Source organism: Eupeodes corollae, chromosome 1 (genome assembly GCF_945859685.1).
Source record: "Eupeodes corollae chromosome 1, idEupCoro1.1, whole genome shotgun sequence".
Taxonomy (NCBI): Eukaryota; Metazoa; Arthropoda; class Insecta; order Diptera; family Syrphidae; genus Eupeodes; species Eupeodes corollae.
This window is the reverse complement of record NC_079147.1, coordinates 141,418,229-141,441,463: the sequence shown is the minus strand read 5'-3', so window position 1 is coordinate 141,441,463 and position 23,235 is coordinate 141,418,229. Positions and strand designations below refer to the sequence as shown.

General features: G+C 32.9%; 2 protein-coding genes across 3 annotated transcripts; one reads left to right on the top strand and one right to left on the bottom strand.

Annotated features, from left to right (window-relative positions):
* Positions 1-143: 143 nt before the first annotated feature.
* On the bottom strand, positions 144-7,446 carry LOC129942718 (tubulin alpha chain-like). 2 transcript variants are annotated; one of them, XM_056051764.1, is made up of 6 exons: positions 7,362-7,446; positions 7,079-7,292; positions 6,728-7,028; positions 6,496-6,667; positions 4,564-6,436; positions 144-554 (listed from the first exon to the last, which is right to left on the bottom strand). In XM_056051764.1, the coding sequence occupies exons 1-6, from the start codon at positions 7,362-7,364 to the stop codon at positions 520-522; spliced, it is 2,598 nt and encodes an 865-aa protein (XP_055907739.1). In that variant the 5' UTR covers positions 7,365-7,446; the 3' UTR covers positions 144-519. The 2 variants fall into 2 exon arrangements, with proteins under 2 accessions (XP_055907739.1, XP_055907738.1); XM_056051763.1 differs by lacking the exon at positions 144-554 and having other exon boundaries at positions 4,190-6,436.
* Positions 7,447-9,440: 1,994 nt separating this feature from the next.
* On the top strand, positions 9,441-11,644 carry LOC129942719 (tubulin alpha-1C chain-like). Its single transcript, XM_056051765.1, has 7 exons — positions 9,441-9,580; positions 9,653-9,863; positions 9,928-10,228; positions 10,290-10,461; positions 10,529-11,287; positions 11,341-11,440; positions 11,500-11,644. The coding sequence occupies exons 1-7, from the start codon at positions 9,569-9,571 to the stop codon at positions 11,511-11,513; spliced, it is 1,569 nt and encodes a 522-aa protein (XP_055907740.1). The 5' UTR covers positions 9,441-9,568; the 3' UTR covers positions 11,514-11,644.
* The last annotated feature ends 11,591 nt before the right edge of the window (positions 11,645-23,235 follow it).

Below are 23,235 nucleotides of genomic sequence, written 5' to 3'. Positions count from 1 at the left end.
AGTTGAGAAACCGAGAAGCAAGTGGATAAGAATAGTCAAAAACCCTTTCGACCGTTCACAATCGCCAACAGTAACGCGTCGTTTAATAATTTTTGGGCTCTAAACATGTTACTGATTTATTGACATTACTTAAAATAGAAAGTATTTTGTGAAATATTTCAATTTTTATTGTCAAATACTAATTGTATACTTAGGGTTTTTGTTCAATACACTCTTTAAAATCTTCTTTGAACTCTTGGCTTTGTACTTCCGTTGTCCATATCATAACGCTCACCGGCCGATGTATCCGAGCGGAATATTGGTCTAACAATTGGCATACATTGTGGATAGATTTTGTAAGCCCCCGCAGCAGCCGTAGCTCCGCCAATATTAGGGCAGCAGATGATCTCTTCTTGATAGGAAAGACAATTATTATTGGGCATACATTGTGATGGTAATATCTCCTCTTGATAGGAAATATAATTATTATTGGGCATATATTGCGATGGCAATATCTCCTCTTGATAGGAAATATAATTATTATTGGGCATATATTGTGATGGCAATATCTCCTCCTGATAGGAAAGACAATTATTATTGGGCGTACATTGTGCTGTATTCGAAAGATCAAATCTACCATCAATATCATGATCACAAAAACACTGTGTGTGTTTGGACTTATTGCGTTTAGAAGAATTTCTGCGCATTGCGATCGAATTGATATCACAAGCATTATTTTGCCGACGAAAAGCATCTGGAGATGGAGCAATCCACATCATTCTTCTGCAATTTACCAATGGATTTCTTGTTTCCGGTGGGCAATAAGTTGATACTTGCTGATTGGCACACGGGTCAACCTGATAACTACATGATGGTTGATCATCGCAGACTTGACTTTCACAAGGATCCTTGGGTGCACAACAAATTGTCTCGTTCCCCATTAAGCTTGATGGAGGTTGCCAAGTTGAGTTATAAAATCTCTCCTTTGCACTTAATGCTTCGCTTAAGGCCTCCTGATCCTGACATCGGGGAGGTGGCAGTTTAAATACTCCTCTGGGACAGCATTTAAAGCACCTCCTGGTAGGTATTTGTGTTTGACATAAAGTGGGACAAAACCTGTCCCTTGCTCTAACATGTTCTGTGTAAATTTCTTTATGGAAGCTCTCATGTTTTTTTACACATTTTCGAATTCCATCAGACCTCTTTGGTTCGTGGGATTTGGAACGTTTCTTCGAAACCTCAACTGAATTCTCAGTTTGGGTTCGTATTCCTTCAAAGCTCTTAGATTTTTTTGGGGAATCAGTCTTTAATTCTTCGTCGCCTGGTAAAATTTCCTTGGATCGAGTTGGTAAAGACATTCCCCTGGCATCAAAATTAGATCTTTCTTGCTGTTTAATTGTAGGGTTTTTATCAATAACATATAATTTTTGGTTGTGCATTTTGTTGGGAGTAGTTGATTGGTTCTGCGAGACTTCCTGATATGCGCTTTTTGATTCTTGTCGTGTCTGGTTTTGGGAAACGTCTGACCACCCTATCCTTGATCCTCCTGGGCTGGGTAACCGTTTGATATAACTTTAAAATAGTAAAAAAGGTTAAATGTAATAATTTGTTAACAAGAAATTTATTTTTAAAAAAATATAAAAACTTTATTTTTCAAATGACATTGTAAACAAAAGATTTATTGAAATATGTTTTATATGAAGTCTAATAATTAAATTTATTCTTAAGTTAAAGGCAAGACTTCCGTTAGAAGCCCTAGTATATTCATTGAATTTGAAAGGTGACAAACAACATAATTCAAAACTGGATTGGCTGTTCACAACTGTCACAAAGACCATTAAATTAGGAATGCTAAAAATCTGTTAGTCTAAAATTTCGAGGCCTCCTATCGAATCTTCAGACCTTCCTTAATTTTCACAGTTCTTTGATTTTTCAACATCTGACTTCATGTTTTAAGACTCCCTTGAAATCTCCACCGTTAATTTTCCAAGATCTCACTTTGTATATAGAAATCTGCAAACCAACCTTAAAATCTTCAAAGTGCCCCTAAAGTACCTTGATATTGCAAGGCCCACTTAAAATTTGCAGACCTGCCATGGTTTTTCAAGACCACCCTTGTTATCTCTAGATCTTTATGTATATTTCAAGATCTGCCTTGAAATTATAAGACCTCCTTTGGTATTTAAGACAAATCTTGGTATTTCGAACGGGCATCCCTTGATAATTCAAAGTGCCACCTCCCCAATGTGAGGAGGAGACTTTCTATTGATTCTTTTAAGTTTAAGACAATTTAAGTTTCAAATCTGCCAAAAACTATATAAAACTATAAGGCCGTCAAGCATTTTCGATGAACATTATAGAGGAGACAGCTTCAAAACAGCGTAGTACCCGTAGCCCCAAAAGTTTTTTTTCCCGAGTACTGAATACGTTTTTCAAGGCCATGCCTGTAAAAAAATGAAGGTTTTAATATCTTAGAAGAATTTTCTTTGCTGAAGGCGGAACCGAAGAACATAACGTATCGGAAAATCCAAGGCGTTGTCTTATGTTTGGAGGAACAACACTCTCATCTTAAAAAAAAGCTACGACATTCATCAATAGGTGTTTACGAAACACCTTACATGTTTTTATAAGACGGGTCAGTGGATTGGACAAGGTAAAGAACAGGCATTAAATTGGAATCTAGTCTCTCAAGAAGACAGAAAAGTCGAGAAACCGAGAAGCAAGTGGATAAGAACAGTCAAAAACCCTTTCGACCGTTCGCAATCGCCAACAGTAACGCGTCGTTTAATAGTTTTTGGGCTCTTAACATGTTACCTACTGATTTATTAACATTACCTTTGTATATGAAAACTATAATACTCTCATGAGCAAATTTTTAGGCGACCGGATGCCGAGCCATTGGCGCTAGTATCGAAAGTGAAGACATTTCGGGGGAGGGAGAGACAAATATTATTTCCATTTCCATAAGCTGCCAGCAGAATAAGGGAGATAATTATTGTTCCTCCCAAAATGTCTACATAATTACATTCATTCTATTTGAGTCTATCCTCGTATATGTTTTCGATGAATTTTTTCAAATTTATAGAAAAATTACCCCAAATTTAAAAACTTTGCTCTGACAGAAAAAAAGTGCATTAATTTAGATATCTTACCACTGAGACAAAGTCATTAAATTTATGTAGGTAAGTACAATTACAAAGTCTAATAATTTTCTAAAAATAAAGATCCAAACAAAGTTTATGTAAGTTCAAAAATGGGCCTGGGTAGGTTTACTAAAAATAAAAGAAAGCATTTCCTTACATCCTTCATAACTTACTATTGTAGATAGATTATAATAAATACCTACATATAGCATAATATCATAAGAACTTAAGTAAAACTGTCCCCAAATTTGTCCTTGAAACACTTCTGACCGGAAGTACTTTATAAACTCAATTATTTGTATTAATTTTTAAAACAAAAGATTTTAAAAGTTCCTCATCCCAATTAAAAAATTCACAACCTTAAAAAACGTAAAAGCTTAAATTATGCTATAATAGGCAGGTATGTTTACTATTTTTTTATATGTTTATAAAATTTAACATGCATAAAAATATTTTATTTCACTATAAGTTGTCAATAATTGTGTAACCAACTTTTCAATATCAATCAACAAGATTTAAACTTCTTTATGCTCGATTTGAAAACAAACTGTAAGAAAGGTTTAGGCAATCAAATTTAAAAAAAAATTATTTAATATCTGTTATTTCATAACAATACAATACCTACATATTATTTGCTTGCCTATAATAGTTCAAGTTATAATTCCCTAATACAATTCTCAAATCATCAAAAATATAAAATCTCAACAAAGAATATAAAATTCCTACACGAAATCACAATTCACCAGCTTTTGGCTTATCATCTTTGAATAGAAAGTCTACCATTTTGCTTATGCAAAAATATAACCAATCCAAAATACAAAGACAAAGAAACAAATGTGTAGTCCCCTCGCACTCAGACTTTGGTTAATTCACTATAGTCTTTCTCTATTTCAAATTTTAACATTTGAAAGTCTCCCGACTGCAATGGATTTCTCCATGAATGTCTTCGCTAGACGTTCCACAAAAAATATGTAGATGCCGCCTTATTCGACTTCCACCATGAGAGTACTATGGCTTTCATATACAAAGACATTACTTAAAATGGAAACTATTTTGTGAAATATTTTAATTTTCATAATTTTATTGTCAAATACTAATTTTATACTTAGGTTTTTTGTTCAATACACTCTTTAAAAGTTTCCTTGAACTCTTGGATTTATACTCGTACTTTCGTTGTCCATATCACAACACTCACCGGCTGATGTATCCGTGCAGAATATTGGACTAACCATTGAGCTACATTCTGGATAGCTTTCGTAAGTCCCCGCAGCAGCCGTAGGCCCGCCACTATTAGGGCAGCAGATGATCTCCTGTTGATAGGAAATACAATTATTATGGGGCATACATTGTGTTTTCAATCTCTCCTCTTGATAGGAAATACAATTATTATTGGGCATACATTGTGATGGCAATATTGCTGTATTCGAAATATCAAATCTACCATCAATATCATGATCACAAAAACACTCTGTGTATTTGTACTCATTGCGTTTAGAAGACTTTCTGCGCTTTGCGACCGAATTGATATCACAAGCATTATTTTGCCGACAAAAAGCATTTGGAGATGGACCAATCCACATCATTCTTGTGCAATTTGCCAATGGATTTCTTGTTTCCGGCGGTGGGCAATAAGTTAATACTTGCTGATTGGCACACGGATCAACCTGATAACTACATGCTGGTTGATCATCGCAGACTTGACTTTCACAAGGATCCTTGGGTGCACTAAAAATTGTCTCGTTCCCCATTAAGCTTGATGGAGGTTGGCAAGTTGAGTTACAAAATCTCTCCTTTGCGCTTAATGCTTCGCCTAAGGTCTCCTGACCCTCACTTCGGGGAGGTGGCAGTTTAAATACTCCTACGGGACAGCATTCAAAGCACCTCCTGGTAGGTATTTGTGTTTTAAATGTAGTGGGACGAAACCTGTCCCTTGCTCTAACAGGTTCTGTGTTAATTTCCTCAATGAAGCTCTCAGGTTCTTTTCCAGATTCTTGAATTCCATCAGAACTCTTTGGTTCGTGGGATTTGGAACGTCTCTTCGAACCCTCAACTGACTTCTCAGTTTGGTTGTGTATGCTTTCAAAGCTCTTAGATTTTTTTGGGGAATCAGTCTTTGGTTCTTCGTCGCCTGGTAAACTTTCATCGGATCGAGTTGGTAAAGACATTCCCCTGGCATCAAAATTAGATCCTTCTTGCTGTCTATTTCGTTGTGAGATAAAAATGCGGGTTACAATGCTAGTGACTGATTTATTTCGTGACGTAGCGTCTGCTAAAGCACAATCAAAATCAGGACAGTCATCAATATTATTCATATAACATTCGCATGTACATTGTACTGGCCGTGAATAATTTTCTGGCTCAGCGAAATTTGTCCGTTTATTGCATTTGGACTTTTGGCATACTTCCTTATTATCATCTTCATCAAAATGTGAATCGATACTAGGCTGATGCGACAAAGAAAAATCGTCACTTGTATTTGTAAGACTTTTATCAATAATATATGATTTTTGGTTGGGCATTTTATTGGAAGGAGTTGATTGCTTCGGCGGGACTTCCCGACGTGCGCTTTTTGATTCTTGTCGTGTCTGGTTCTGGGAAACGTCTGACCCCCCTAATCTTGGTCCTTCCGGGCTGGGTAACCCTTGTGATCCTTTACTAAGATTTGATTTTTGGTAAGTTGGCATGTTTCCCGTATTGCCTGCACTATCAACCTCCTTATAATCATAAATCAGGGTGCAAATATCCTCAGAAGCTTCTGCTAGCGAAGCCTCCTCCAGACCTTCAGCTAAGTAATGATGAATAAATGCTTTTCGTCTATATAGTTGATCATATTTATCTATTAGACGACACCAAGTCCTTCGAATACTTGTGTTATTTGACAAGACCACCAGCGATTTGTTGGTATTGCCCAATCCTCCTCCAGGAACAGAATATGGAGGCTCTGAATTGGTTCCAACTTTAAAACCTGTCGGAGACCAGTCAACAAAGCGAATTGATCCGGTTGATTTCAAACGCATTATGCTTGAGTTGATGTCGGAGTCCGGGGTATAGCCCCGATATAGAAGAACTGACGTCATATATTTTCCTTCGATAGGATTACATCGTACCAATTGATTGGATGGCTCAAAACAAGCCATTGTTATTTGCTCTGTTGTTAGTCGAGTAAAGCCCGAGCCTGTTCCTGGGATGAAGGGAGCATAGCTAACAACTGGAAAGTGAATACGCGGATAAGGAACTAGATTGGTTTGGAATTCAGAAAAGGAAACGTTTGAGCTTCCAGAAAACCTTTGCGATGTGGTGAAATTAGAAGCTGTCTGCATAAAAAAAGACATTTTTATGTTTAAAATTAAACTTTAGGCAACCTTAAACAAACCTGTCCAATAATTCTGTTTAGGTTTTTATATTTTGGGGCATTTATGTTGAGCTTTTTCGAACAAATGTCATAGAGAGCTTCATTGTCCAGAATACAGCTACATTCCATCGAGTCCATGCCCAAATGTGTAGCCAAGAGAGCGTTATAAGGCTCTACTATTAATGGAGAAAGTCTAAAAAGATATATGAATATGAAACATTTGAGCTAAAAAGTAACTTAAAAAACATCTAACGATGGTGATGGGAATATGATGAACTCCACTTTGGCAATTTTTTCGTATAATTCTAAAAGATGCTCTGCAATAAGATTGCCAAGTCCTGATCCTGTCCCTCCTCCAATCGATCTAAAAATAAGGAATCCTCTTAAATTGGAACATGATTCCGCTGTATTTCGTATAGCTTCCATTGTAATATCTATTAGTTCTGCACCCATTGTATAATAGCCTCGAGCAAAGTTGCTTCCGCTATCCTCTTTTCCAGTTATTAGACTCAAAGGACTATAGAGACATCCATAGGCACCAGTTCGAACTTGATCTATAAAAAATTATTGGTCTAAAAAAAAATCAATGTAAATATGAACGAACCTATAACTGTTGGCTCAGAATCAACCAAAATCGCACGTGGAACAACCTTATTCGGTGTTTTGAAATCAAAGAAATTTGTAAAAGTTATGTCACAAGGACATTCATCACATAAAGTTCCGTCAGCTTTGATGCCATGCTCAAGACAATATAGTTCCCAACAAGCGTTGGCGATTTGTACACCAGCCTGACCAACATGTATTTGGATTATTTCGCCCTTTAAGATTTAAATATAAATTATTGGAAACATGTTGATTCCCTAAAAAACAGTGAATTTTAATAATACCATTAACGAAATTTTTAATTAGTACTTTAAATTTTGAGTGAAGGTTTTCTAAAACTGAAAGGAAACTGAGTAGAGTTTATAAGCTCTCTTGATTAGATAAAAGTAATTTGGAGGTTGAAAAAAAAGATTTAAAATATTTAGACCCAGCCATCACAAATTATCTTTCGATTGCTCTATTTCCTCAACCAAGGCTATAAACAAGATGCGGTTTTAACTTAAATACAGGGCATCGACCCACCTTTTAATTGATGATTAAATCTCAAAAATAATTATTTTTTTAATTCTTCGAGAAAATCGTGGGCTATTCCTTTTTTTTGAAAACTCTCAGCTATTCCTTTTGTGATTGAACATAAGACCTCTAGCATGGTCCTACGCACTTACCATCACGCCACGGATATTTCTTACATGATTTATATTCCCTCCTTTCCCTTCTTTTTTCAGCATCTATGGGGTTAGTAAATTTAGTCGATGTTCATAAAACAGAAGACCTTCCTTTAGATCTCATGGAAATACGAAGAAACAACTGCGAGTGTATGATATCACTTTGAACTTTTTATTAATGAGCTCTATTCCACTTAAGGAGTACCGTTTAAAGGATCAGTCATTAAGTAAAGTACATCTTCACCAATGTCTTTAAAGAACGCAAAATATGAACGCCTTAAGGAATTTCAGTTTTTAAATAGAATTTAACCAAGTTCTTATAAACTGTAGATCATCCGTATCTCTCTAATTTTATCAAGATTGTATAGAGCGGTCGATTATCAAATGTTTTGCTTAGATCAGCATAAAATACGTCCGTTTACAGATTTTAAATTTAATTAACGTTGATGAAGAACTAACACTCCGAAGACGTTAGAAACGTAAAACGAGGATGAATAAGTTGGACGGTTCTACTAGGTGAGGACATTCGTAGTTTGTCAAAGAGGTTCCTATCACGTTCATGTGTTTGTTTTTGTACTGTAGCAAATTTTCAAAAGACTAACTATTGATTTTGGTTGAAAAGCAATAGGTCCCACAGTCATTGGTGGTTTATCTATCCGAGAAGTGTAACAATTCTTTTCATCGTTTGGCGAAAGTAAGATTATCGCACTTGATATTACAAAAGCATTCGATAGAGTTTGACACCCGGCTCTTTTCACGAAAATATGTTCTTTTAATGTTGATGAACCTCTTCTTCGTTGGATTAGAAACTACTTCTCTAACCGTTGCGTTGGATGCTTTCAAGTCTGAAATTCATAAAAAAAAATCCTGATATGACCCAGGGTTCCGTTTTGTCTCCGATACTCTTCGTTATATTCATAAACGATATCTTATTTGCCAATTCTAATTCATTAAAATCTTTCTAGATTCACATCCTTCATCTCGAAATCATTGTCCAATATGGAATTATCAACCGTGTAGAATTTACTGTTTCAAAAACTTCATTCTGACTCCTATTTTAAAAGCGTTACCCACCTCTGATGTCGCTATCCATGAGTCATTCTTGCGCACAGGAAAATGATCAACTTTTAGTACTCGGTATGTGTATCACTTTTCGATATTGCCAAAAATGCTTAGGATTTCTCCGACAGTGCAATAAATGTTTAATTCCTTCTGAACAGTTAATTTGAGAAAGCACTTTTCATGATAAGAATTACTCTTGGAGGATTTGTCAATTCTTCGCAAGAGGTAGTACCCGTGGCATGACAGTCCAACGTCCTTTTTGTTTTCTTCTGAAACAGTTTTGTAGTCTTCTTATTCTTATCTAATTTTGTAGATACCTAATTTAAGAAATAACCATTTTCACTAATTCAAATTTTAAATTAGATCAATTAGTTAAAAATATTACAGCTTTGATAATTGCAGAAACAGCAGCCTGTTACACAACTGAAAGTCTTAAACACAATTTACAAAACATAAATTGGACTAGAAGATAAAAGTCTTATGTATAGAAATAACACCGATAATATTGACTGCATTGACATTTTTCGACTTTAACGAGACCAAAAAGGGACTAGAAAAATTCACATAGCGAGCAGTCTTACAGCCAGATATGTATTTGACTGATATTGGATAAGAAATCAAATCACCTACTGATTCAAAAAATACAAATCACAGCTCATTTTTATTGAAATTAACGAATGAAACAAATGTCATTTCGAGTCGAATTTTTTTTTGAATTTCAAAAACTAAAAATTTCAGTTAAATATTTTTTCGGTCCTTAAGAAATGTCCAGTAATGTACCACAAAACCTTTCCAATAGTCTTACAAAATACGTGCTTATTGCCTTTTTTTTAACATTACTCTTTCAGGGTGAAATAATCCATGTTCATGTAGGCCAAGCCGGTGTTCAAATAGCAAATGCCTGTTGGGAGCTCTATTGCCTTGAGCATGGTATCAATCAACATGGTCGTTTGTATAATTATTCATTGGATGATTCATTTCAAACATTCTTTGCTTATTCGAATTGTTCAAAAATGGTGCCACGTTTAGTAATGGTAGATTCGGAACCAACTGTAATAGGTTTTATCACTCTTATATAAAATTATAAATAATAAATTAATTTTTTAAGTTCAAACCATTTCAGATGAAGTAAGAACTGGCGCATATGGTAACCTGTTTAAACCCCAAACGCTTATAAATGGCAAGGAGGATAGTGGAAGCAATTTTGCACGCGGATACAATACTCTTGGAACTGAATTAATAGACATAACAATGGATTCCCTGCGAGATGTTGCAGAAAGCTGTCCAAATTTAAAAGGATTTCTTGTTTTTCGATCGATTGGTGGCGGAACCGGTTCGGGCTTAGGTAATCGAATAATGGAAGAAATTTCCAACGACTATGGAAAAATGACAAAAATGGATTTTATTATATTTCCTTCACCATCGTAAGAAGAATGCTATAAATGATTAAAGATCTTAGAGACTATATTATTTGTATCCTTCTAGTATCACACCCTTGATTGTTGAGCCCTATAACAGCTTGTTGGCAACTCACATTGGCATGGATTTCAGCGATTGTACATTCATTTTGGACAATGAAGCTCTTTATGATATTTGTGAAACAAAACTGGGAGTCTACTCTCCGACGTATACCAACTTGAATAGAATAATTGCTCAGGTTAACTTCATTTAGATTAACAAACTTCGTGATAATCATTTCAAAACCATCTAATCTTTTATTATAGGTTATTTCAACGATGACAGCTTCACAGCGATTCTATGGAAGCTTAAATGTGTCTTTCACTGAATTTCAAACGAATCTTGTTCCCTTTCCACGAATTCACTTCCCCTTGGTTAGCTATTCACCTCTGATATCCATGAACAATGCATGTTACGCTGTAATTAGCACAGAGAACATGACTTTTGATTGCTTTCATTCTTGTAGCCAGTTCATTCGATGTAATCCAGCGAGAGGAAAATACATGTCATGTGTGCTGCTCTATCGGGGAAATGTTGAATCTTCTGAAATTAACTCAAGCATTAAAATTATGAAGTCTCGAGGATGTCTTAATTTTGTTGATTGGTCACCGACTGGATTTAAGATTGGACTAAACTCAATGCCACCATGTGCTGTGTATGGTGGTGATATTGGGCCAACTGATCGAGCAATGATGGCTTTAACGAATAATACCGCCGTTAAGATAGCTTGGTGTAGAATGTTAAGCAAATATAATCAATTATTTAATCGACGAGCGTTTCTGCATCATTTTATGAGTGAGGGCCTCGAGGAGAGCACATTTAGAGAAGCATCTGAGGATATTTGTTCATTGATTAGTGACTATCAAGAAGTCGAAGGACTTTCCTCTAATGGAGAATCGGCTGGAGCTGAAGCTGAAGTTGGGCCTTCATCGCGGCAACAAAGATTTAACCTCTATAACGGTGATGACGAAAATGATACAAAATGTGTTCGAAAAAGAACTAATGGATGCTGTTTAAAAACAAAGGTACAATTAGACGCGTTTAGCGATGTTTGAAAGTAGTAACCAAATTTCTTCAGATATCGAAATCCAATGCAGAAAGTCGATTTAATTTTAACCAAGATTCATCCCGGGATTTCTCACAAGGCTGCGTATTTTCTGAACATAATTCTGAAGAAGGTATATATACGATGGAAAATTTTAATATAGGTATAACTTAGAATTAACAAAGTTAAAAGATTATTTAATTTAGATAAACAACTGAGTGAGGTACAAATTAAAAATGGTGTCCGTTTAATTTTACAAAGAGCACTAGAATCCTTAAATTCCGATTGTTATCATTTTAATGCCTATGAAAATGGAAGGAATGGAAAATCGAGTCTTCTAAAATCACCTCAAATTGAACTTTTATCAACAGACTATGACTCGGGAAATGATTTACATGTAAAAAACCCAATACTAATTGTTAAGAAATTCAAACAAGGTGCAAATCAATACATTTTAATAAAAAGTATTTTTTTTTTGAAAATAAGAAACACCAAAAAATATGCTAAGTAAAATTTGGTATTCGAACCAATCCTGGTGATAATTTTTTATTTCAGTTCAGAGCTCCTCAAACTGCGGACTAAAGTTAAGTGTGACTATAAGTATGCAACATCAAGAAAATTTCAAATTAAAAGCAATACATTTTTTTTAAAATGTGGTGTCTCAAAAATTATACCGCGAAAAGGTTTTTTTAATGCAATGCAAAATGTTTGTGTGTGAAATTTAAAGACCTATAATGTCGGTGATAAAGGTTTCATAATTTTGTTAAGGTTTTATAATAGTTTAAATTTTGTGAAGTTTAGTGTAAGTATTTTAAACTTGAAGTTTCTGACTTTATTGATAGCCACATCACAAACACACGAGTTAAGTCGGCCAGGCTTTAGACAGGCTTCTTATCGGCTTTTACATATCTTACGACATCATCTGTCATAAAGCTTGGCCAAAGAAGTTGAAAACTTAACGTAGCTTCGAACCTCAGGCGCTGACATAAAACAAAAAAAAATTACAATGACATTATAGCTGTCAAACCGTGATAAACTATAAAATAGATCTATTTGGGCGTTGATCTTGAACTTACGATATTTACGGTCTGAAGCGAGCACAAAACGTGAGGTAACATTTCAGATTGCCTCATAAGAGTCCATTGTTTCTATTGAATATGTCAAAGTCTGCACGTGTAATTGTGGTTTAGCTATAAAAGTTTTCGTCTTGCATTAAAGTAGGTTTTCTGATAGGGATAGTTTATGTTTATGTTGTTTTTCAGGGCGTGCATTGTGTTCCCACCGAAAAAAGTCGACTCACGTCGTCTCAGCGGCTAGAGATAACCTCACGAGCTGTGTGACGTAGCGCCATCTTGTTGAAACCATTATGTATGCCTTTGGTGTCTATATCGTATAGTTAAGAAGACAACAATTAAGTGATCATGAAACTATAGCCCTTGGCGGTAATGACTTAGCCAGGCATCATTTTCAAAGAAGTACATACCGATGACGCCTCCAGCCAAAAATCCACACCAAACGATAACTTTTTTTCGATGTATTGGCACCTCATGAATCTTGCGTAGATTGGTTTTGTCCTAGATTTTGTCTATTCACCTTCTCATTCATCCAAAAATGGACCTAAAGATGATTATTCGACTAAAATTTGGATAATCTTCTACCTGCTCCAGAATCCAAATAACGAACACGTAACGCTACGCAAGTGGTTGTTCGGTTTCAGCTCCTGGGTCAGTCGGATTTAGATTTCTATTGAATCACGACACAAAATTGTCCATGTTTTTGTGTATGAATTGGTTGAGGGTTACGGTGAGTAACAATGAGTTTTCGAAGCATAAAATTTGACACTGTTTTCTGGTTCCAGATGCTTTCAAGATCAGATTTTAATGAGCATATCATACGCTGCCGTTGATAGTTCACATCCAAAGGACTTGGATGTAAATCAAAAAAGCTGAGGGTACTTCCGCCAGTGAATCAATTTATTTAAAAAACATTTAGATATTTAGAAAGAAAAAGTGTCGGAGACAAAAAGAAGCCTTCAAAAGGATTCAAATATGGATTTCAAGATATCCAATCGGAAACTTCTCTAAGTACTACGAGATTTACTCCAAGACATGTTTTTAGTCAATCTATCTATCTCCATTGAAAAGAGTAGATATTTGTGAAACACTTTACCACGTATTCTACCACATTTTTTCTAATATCCTTTATTAGATCTTTATTTATCCTTTGATAGATTCGTTTGTTTTATAGAACAAAATTTTTTTTATTTTGATGTTGCATAATTTTAATGCCTTGAAGTTTTGTGACTCAACTGCTACAGGTGCATCTGATCTATCAATATTTATATTTTAAACTATAAGGGCATAGAGAACCAGGGTCTCTAGCCTAGTCTAGTGTCTTTAAACTCTTAACCCCTCCTGTGTGCGGGTAATATCATGAGTAATGGAAAATGGAGGCCGGACTGACCTATAGCTATATTGTTACACACATAAGAACACCGACACAGCGCTTTATACTTCAATTGAGTATTTGGAAAATTGCCCATGTATTTTATGGAAGGAACGAAAAGCGCTTTTCCAATGTCATATACTGCAATTTCAATTTCTTATTGTTAGAATGTTATTCTCTAAGAACTATGATTTTTGTTCTTATAAAATAAATTTCTTGTACAAATTATTAAAATACCCCAGGCACTACTAAGGTGGATTGTACCAACAATCAAATCTGACGCTACTTTATCTTAGAGATATCACACATCAATCTTTTCAATAACTGCATAATCAGTTTTTTTTTATGGTAAAATTAAAAAAAAAAACTACTTTTAATAAGACCAAGACAAAATACACTCATTACCCGAAGGCTATCTATCATTTGTAAATAAACGAAACTATTTTGATTTCGAAATAGATTCATTCACGTTTTTTTGCTAAACAATTTTTGTGTAGGGTGTTTTTACACGGTTGGTTTTTAAGGCAAAATAAATAAAACGCATATAATGTAATTTTATAGTTAAGAATGTAGTTTCATTATAAAGTTAATGGTTTTCCATCATGTTTTAAAAACGATTTTGGGCTGCAGAAGCTTGCTTAAATAAATTCCAACAGAAAGGCCCAATCTCAAACCACTTTTGCCTTATGGTGCAAAATTTAACTTTACATAGCTCCACAAAAATCAGTACAGTGGTGTTAAATCGCATGAACTTGAAGGCCATGCCACAGATCCACGTAAACATAATGTGCTCAACAAAAATGTACTTCAATAAATTAATTATTTTGTTGCGTCGGCCAAACATAACTAATAATTTAAGAAGAAATTTGCACGATTTTTAAAAATTGTTCAGAAGTAAGTCTATTCATTAAAAGATGGAAAACCAAATTAGCATAAATCCAGTGACAGCTGTCAAAAAGTTCAACTCCGAAAAGAGTATTGCCAGGTCGAAAACCATACATTTGAAAAAAAAAACACCCATTATATTATATTTTACTGTATTTTTTTGACGTTTCATTGTAACGCTTTTCGTTTTTGCTCATACAAATTTACATAAATACATATTTATTTATATGCTTCATATTTGAGATACTAACACGAGCCAAACTGGTTAAGCTTTACTCAAAATCTAAAACCAACCAAACATCCAGATTGAATATACATATAAAAGATGTAAAAATTAATTGTTTCCGTTTTCGATTTCGATTCAACAACATACACACAGTTGCGGTCATATAATTAAGTCACTGAAATTAAAGTTATCTTTGATAAGTATTAATGGGAGATTTTAAATTTAAATTAGATTCATATTGTAATATTATAAAATTTTGTACTAGGTTCGTAATAATTAATAATTATAACTCTTCTTAATATTTATTCTTTATTTACAGTTCAAAACAATAAATCTCAATTTATAATTAACTCAAACTTTGATTTTGTAAAAACTTAAGAATGTTTTAATCGATTTCCATGGTTACTTGATGAATCCTAAACCAACATTTCGGTTTGCTTTAAAGCTGTGGAGGATTAAATGTGAGAAAGTGTGCGTAAATTGATGCATGAAAAAAACACATTCTCTCATGTCTTAAGAAAAATCAAATTACTTCATTTTGACAGTATCATGGGCGCGTTCGAAAACGACGAACTATTAATCAAGAGAATCTCTTAAGTTCATAGTTTCTTTGAATTTTAATAAAGTCGAAAAAATATATTTAATGATTACGATTTACAAACACAACTTTCGCTGAAACTGGTTGGTTACTGGTAGTAATTTCATTGTTTTCGTCAAATTTAGATAATCTCTTAGACTACGAAATTTATAGTTTATAAACATTTTTAGACATTTTCGTCAAAAATAATTTCCAAAATCTGTTAGAAGGCATACAATGAAATTTAAGAACAATATGATTACCATCTATTATGTGAAGTGATCAGTTTTTTGAGGTTTTTATTTTGTGAGAAATGTCAAAATTTATATTTCATTTGCTCTGCAACTGACTCATAAGATTCGCTGTAATTGTTCAAACATGAACATGCCCAATCTATAGATAACCCAATGTGTATGTGAAATAAAGATAAGACAGATCACCCTAAACATACACTGACGGTTATATACAGATAAATTACATTAACATAAGTAAACAACATAGACATTAAGAATAGAAAGATAAGACAAGAATATTGTGTATATATAGAGTAACGTAGTGAAATAAATATAGTATTCATTTCGACTTACAACCGAGTTTACCAACATTTGGTCCTTCGAGCCGGATGTGAATCAGCAAGACAAATTGATTCAGCTGACTAAATCAAACACATGATTTAAGCAATTTACGACCACGGCTATTCATGTAAGCTGTGGAAATTCTGAACACAAATTGGTTAAGCTTCTAGCACAAGATCTTCTAACATTAAGGCCACAATGCACGGTTAGATACAACGGAGGTTTCCTTACTTCACCGCAGTAATCGTTTAAACAAATTCATTACATTAATGAATTAGTAATACAAATTTATTATCGTTACATGCTTGTTTTAAAACAAAACTATATATTGGTTTGATAGGAACATAATGAAAGCAAAACTTAAGCTTAAAACGAATGTCTTCGTTAAAAAAAATAAAAACTAAAAGATATATTTTCTGTTACTTTAAAAGTGACACTGATCCCAACTATGCCCATTTATTATCTTCCTTTTTTCTCCTTATACTTGAGTCGAAAACCGTTTTTTATAAGTTTTTTGATTTTTCCAAAATAAATGACTAAGAGCTAGCATAATATAACAATATTTTGCATATACTAAAATAAGTTTGATTTTATTTTCTTTCCAAAGATCTTTAGTAAAAACCAATTTTGTACCAATTTTAGTAGCAGTTTTTTTTTAGTTCAAATAGAATATTGTTATAAATATTTTGCTTAATTCTTTGAGAAGTCAACAGACATGGATGAAGTAGCTAGCGTTATTAGTTCTTGAGATTGCTATAGTATTAAACCCATAAACTCAAATTTTCTTTCGATGTCATTATCGCACAAACATTTTTTTAATTCGATATCTCCACTGATTCTTGAGATATGGATGACAAAAAATGGTACTCAAATGAATGCACACACACACACCGAAATATCTATACAAAAAATGACGTTTAGAAATGTCAGGAACATATATCCTTCCTGAAAATATTAGTACAGTAGTCAACCAAACTTTAACATCATTTTTTGTAAAAAAAAAATAAAAAAAAAAAGATTAACTACTCTAGAAGTCATAGCGAAAATGACATTATAGATACTGAATTCGTTGGATCGAATAATAAATAATGTAAAATAAAACTGGGACCTAGTCACTTAAAAAATATCAACTATTTCGGGTCATTTTAGGAAATGACGAATCCTAACTGCTAATGTAACAAAGCACTTTTCATGCCAAGGATTACTCTTGTAGGATTTGCCAATTCCTTGCAAAGGCAGAACCCGTGCAAAAACAAACTTTAGGTGGCCCCTAAATAAATTTAACCGAAGGCCTCTAGCATAAAAGTAATGGACTTTTACCATTACACCACGAATATTACTCTAATATGTATAATACATATAAAATGGTTTGTATCTCAGCTCTTTCTTTTTAATAAAATAAGAAGAATTACGGAAAATTCCAACAATCACAAACTTTTGAATCGCATGCACCTTTGAAAACATTGTTTTTAATTATTTATAATATTCCCGCGGCGGTACCCGTGAAAAATTTGGTAGGTGACACAGGTAGGGATTGAACCCAAGACCCCTAGCATGACAGTGCTATGCACGAACCATTATGTGACGGGTACTTTTCTTCAGATTGTTCTATTTCGGAGAAGCCTAATTTGATTAAGAAGCGCAATATAAAGAATCAAAGATTTCGGCTTAATTATGTGACCAGAACTGTATTTATGTATATACATGTGTGTATGGTGCGTATAATTTTAACGTCAAAAATCTGTTTGTTAAAAATAAATTGATGAATAAAATATGATGGTTTTGGTTTTTTTTTGTGAAAGGTTTTATACTTATACAAATAAATATAGATGCTCTACAAGTAACGACCACGACAAATTTATGTTCATAAATATAGATTTGAAAATAATAGAACGTGTTTTTTATTTATAAATTTTGATAATACAAATACGAAGCTTTTAAGACGACTCACATGAGTGTTAAGAGAACAAATACATTCACAGATACACATACAAACATATGGGTATTGTGTAAGTATTAGAAAAATAATGTGATATATGGAATAATATGTTTTGCATCTTCGAAAATTCGAAGGTTCAAGCCATACACAAAATACTAGGCGGAGTTAGCACCTAATGATGTATATTTTAATATCTATAACATATTATAATTATAGTGTGTAAAGTAGGGTAGAGGCGGAGTTTTGGAATTATAACTGTTTGAACTATTTAAAATTTTAAATCATTATTAAAGATAAAAAAATAGTTGCATGATTATTAACTTCCGTCGGAAGCTATTGCCAAAATCTTATTTTTGATTAAAAAAAAGTAGTGTTTGCATCTTAAAACGAACCTTAGATATTCCAAACCTTCCTCGCTTCTAACAACAAAATTATTACAAAATATTGGTCGGTTGCGAATAAAGAACGGCCACAAAATTAAGATCAACGGAGGGAAATGTTATCGATGATGGTCATCGTTTCTGGAGAATATTGTCGGTAGTTGATCATAGATCAAACCGGAGAAGAAATATGAAACTCATTTTTTTTAAAGGAGAGTACTTCATAAAATGTTTTGAAGTTTGTTGAAAATATTAAGGTATATTTTTTTTTTTACAAAAATATTGAAAAATAACGAAGTTATGTGCTGCTTTCGGAGATGCAAAAAAAAAGTTATCTTACTACTACCAAAATCCGGATTTCGCCCAAAAGAATATCAGAAACAAAAAATTTATTACAATTTTATTCAATATTTCGAGTTTTGAAAATGATATACAAAAATAGTCCTTTTTTTAAATAACAAATTTACAATAGGTGATGTTAAGTTATTTTATAATGAATATATTCTAGAACAGTAAGTTTCAATTCGAAGTTAATGCCTCGATTTCTGGCTGAGGTACGATAGCAGATAGCAAAAAAAAGAGTTTTGGGGGATAAAGCGTTTGAAGTTTCAACAATCGGTTTTTTCTCAATAGAATTATATTTAAAAACAACTCGCCACTTTTTCTTGCTCGAAAAATGCCTGCTGAGAGGCTAATGCTTGTATCTGAGCCATCTTTTCAGGACTCCGTGTGGCTTTACCCCTCCTGCTTGATTAGGCTGACATCTCTTTGTACTGCATATGCTTCCGCAAGTAAGCCAACAACCATGGCCATTACTTCAATAATTTTTAAATACTATAGGATGTTTTCTCTGCTAATCAAATTGCACTATTCCAATGATTTTTGATCGCCTTAATTCAAATTTGACTTCAAAATTACTTTATTATTTAAGGTTTTTGAGATATTACTTCTAAAAATTGGAGTATACGAGTATATATTGGTTTTTAGGCTGAAAAAATGTATGATGTTTATGTTTCTTCAATAACATTCGTGATAATTTTCAAAATCCATTTATATTACAGGTGTTTGATAAAATTTCTTAAAAAAAACTCTGAAGCATTTGTACTAAAACAATTCTCAATAGAAAACGGATTGAAAGTAATGTTTGTTCTTGTAAAGAATCCGTTGGTTAAACAATTCTATTATATCTTATAACTGGTATTTTAAAAATTCGAGCAGATAGTTAAAATCGAAGTTTAGTATCACAATCAGGACACAAAATTAAGTAAAATTATTCTTATTATTAAACTTTAACTAAGCCACAAAGATTTGTACTTTGTAAAATCATCAAAAAATTTAATTTTAAGGGATATGTTGTGCTTTAACTAAGTCTTGAAAAACCCGTTTTTGATTGGTTGATTGGTTTTGAAAGTTGCATATTTCAAAAAAACTGTTGTGCTTAAAAAGTTGTAAGGCAAAATCTCCTGGAATGGGTGGTATTCAAAACCAATTCCTTAAAGAACTTCCCATGATCGGATTTGTTTTTTTAACTTCTCTAATAAATGCCTGTTTCAAAAGTCAATATTTTCCTCTAAAATGGAAGATGGCAAAAGTAGTTCCGATACTGAATTCTGGAAAGCCCCGAAATGATCCACTAAGCTATAGGCCAGTAGGCCTACTGAGTACTATACGAGTAAGTAAGATTTTTGAAAAATTAATTCGCTGCAAACTAGAATCTTTTTTTAAGGAAAAAAATATCATTCCAATACAGCAATTTGGTTTCCGAAAAGAACATAACACGTCACACCAGGTTTTAAGAATCTGTGGACACATAAAATAAAAATTAAGAGAAAACAAATCAACAGGATTAGTTTTAATAGATGTTGAAAAAGCTTTTGACACTGTTTGGCATAATGCAACTCCTTATATAAATGAATGTCCAACCTTTTTAATAAAACCTATACAAAGTTTCTTAAGTGATAGAAAATTTACAGTTTCACTTAATAGAAAAAAATCAGTCTCCTGCTGGCGTTCCTCAAGGATCAGTGTTATCTCCTACTTTGTTCAATATTTTTGTCTCCAGTCCAGTTTTGCAAAATTGTGAATTTGGCATGTATGCAGATGACATTGCGATATTCTCATCCGATGAAGATCCTGACAATGTTATAAATAATATTCAAACTGACTTAGAAATTATTTTCCAGTATTATAAACACTGGAAAATTAAAATTAATGCTGGTAAAAGTTAAGCTATCTTTTTCACCAGAAAATGAAAGGATTGTTTTTTACCCAGACGTAATATTAACTTTAATAACTGTGATATACCTTGGGTCAACTCTGTCAAGTATTAAGGTATTTACTTAGATAAAAAGTTGACCTTTAAGGAACACACACAAATGACAGCAAATAAAATAAATGTCGGTATAAAAATGTTATATCCGCTTATTAACCGAAGGTCATTACTTAGCAAACACAATGCTACAATGCATATTAAAAAATTGCAAATTCTTCAAAACAAAATTTTAAAAATGATACTCAAGCTCCCCTGGCATTTCTCAACCCAAGCCTTGCATTCAGAGACAACAAACGTATTTAAAATAGACCAAAAAATTGAAATTCTCAATAAAATTTTTTTTAGAAAATGTGTATTGAGTGAAAACTCTTTAATTAGAAACCTAATTTAACAAATTGTTAAATACATTTTTTTGTCTTGTATTCTCATACATCTTGTTATGAACATTTGTATTATTTATTATCTTGTGCATTTATTATATTTTTATATTGTTTATTTATGCATCATAAAATGTACTTTTTGTTTATTTATTAATTAATGTATCTAATTATATATTCTTTTTATTGTCTAATTATTTATTTATACATTTTTTCTCGTTTACTAATTTGTATTTATTTATTTGTGTATGTATTTGTGTATGTATTTATTTGTTTATTTATTTATATATTTATTTATTTATTTATTCATTTATTTATTTATTTATTTATTTATTAATCGATTTTTTTATTTATTTATTTATGTATTTACTTATTTATTTATTCACTTGTGTATTTATTTATTTATCTATTTATTTAATTTAATTTTTTTTTCACTGATAAAATAAATCATCGAAAATTAATTTCTATTAAATTTAAGCATAACCTATCTGTGATATATATAATAATATATGTATATATATATATATATAATATATAATGATATATATATATATATAAACAAAATTCGAATGAAGGTTTTTACTTTGCAATGTTTTCCTTCAAACTACAATATTAGGTTCTGTTTATAAACTAATTATTATTTTTCAGTGGTAAGATACAATTTGATATCATATCTCTGTGCTGTGCAATGACTCAAAATTATTGTAAACTCTGTAACTTTCTCTTTGCCAATAAAATAAAATATCTATCTAAATATCTAAGGAAAGATTCGAATTCATTTATTCCGCTGTAAAGGTGCGTTCGTGAGATAGCTTTACATCGCCCTAGCAATTCCCTTGAACTCAAATAACGATAAATCTACTTCAAAGCTTCCGTAACTTTGATACCGTATATCTTCGGTATCCATATCATCCGATTCAGACTACAAATATTTGGTGATCATCGACCTTAACCGATCGCCGTTGACGGGTGATGGCCTAGTCAGCATCATTTTCGAAAAAGTAAAAACAGCGGCGATGTTTCCGGCAGATATTGCTTTTCGTTGACGTGCTGTATGAACAATAAGCCAACACATTATTGTTCATACAGCTAGTGTTCTCGATTTCAGCCACCAAGCGTTAAATAACCGACTTAAACCTTGTATCCCATTGAAAGGGTCCATCGTTCCTACTAGAGTACGCCAATAATAGAGTACGATAGAACGAGCGATCTCATTGGTTGAAAAGTTTGGGTTCTGTTTGACAGATCGAAACGAAAAATAATATGACATTTACATTTTACATGAGTCAATTTGTATATCATATTAATTAATATGGTATTACAAGTGGCTTATTAAAAAGATATTTTAAAAGAAAGCAAGAGAAATACTATAGCTGCCACGAGCGTTCAAAATTAAATCATATCTATTGGAAAATCGCAAAACCGGTAAAACAGTAACATGAGATCCACATTCACTTTATTGAAGCCAACACGGTTACCCTTCCTTGGGTTCAGGCTACATTCATCAAAAGTTCCCTAAAACTTCAGGACAAAGCTAAACCGAGGATAGTTGTTGGGTTTCAAGAAATCTTTGTCATGTTGAGCCATCCTGATACTGACAATCCTTACAACTTAAATCTTCACTAATTTCAATTCTTAATTTCATGAACATAATTCCTCAGTAAAATCTTCAACTCCTGCTGTCAAATACTAAGTTTTGGTTTCTTTAGCCTAAGACAATCTTTTCAGATTTCCTAAAACTTGTTTTAGATAAAATTTATTATTTTATCGCTTCATATTAAGTTACACTTACACTTACACAGCTTTGCTATTTCCCTGCTTTCAATTCACAATGACATTTTACGGTTATATATCATATAGCGAGGAGAAAGTTTAATATAAATTTGTTTTCTGCCTTTAATTAGTTTGGGTATCAAATTTTCAGAACTATTTTGAATTGTTTATACAAAATTGATTAATTCCTTTACTAAATTACCTCTTATCTTCACAACATACCCAAGTCATAATTATTATAGTAGGGGAGCCCAAGAAGGGATTTTGGGATTTACTACAGCGCGGCAGATTAATATACAGGGAGGTACCTAGTACCCCATTGAATACCTCCACCAAGTAGTAGCCCCGTATATGTGGCCGCGCGTCAAATAAAGGATCAGATTAGTAAAAAAAATTGATCATCTGAAATTCTCGAGCGCGTAAGATTAAGGTAGGGTAAGTTATTTATATGCTAAAAAGTGTATATTCCACTAATCTGA

Bases quoted from the DNA above. Each gene is read 5' to 3' on its own strand.
- LOC129942718 (XM_056051763.1), bottom strand. The intron at 7,029-7,078 runs GTTCGTTCATAT...AATTTTTTATAG, and splicing joins TTCTGAGCCAACAGTTATAG to ATCAAGTTCGAACTGGTGCC. The intron at 6,668-6,727 runs GTTAGATGTTTT...ATATCTTTTTAG, and splicing joins ATCATATTCCCATCACCATC to ACTTTCTCCATTAATAGTAG.
- LOC129942719 (XM_056051765.1), top strand. The intron at 9,864-9,927 runs GTTTTATCACTC...AAACCATTTCAG, and splicing joins TTCGGAACCAACTGTAATAG to ATGAAGTAAGAACTGGCGCA. The intron at 11,288-11,340 runs GTACAATTAGAC...AAATTTCTTCAG, and splicing joins GATGCTGTTTAAAAACAAAG to ATATCGAAATCCAATGCAGA.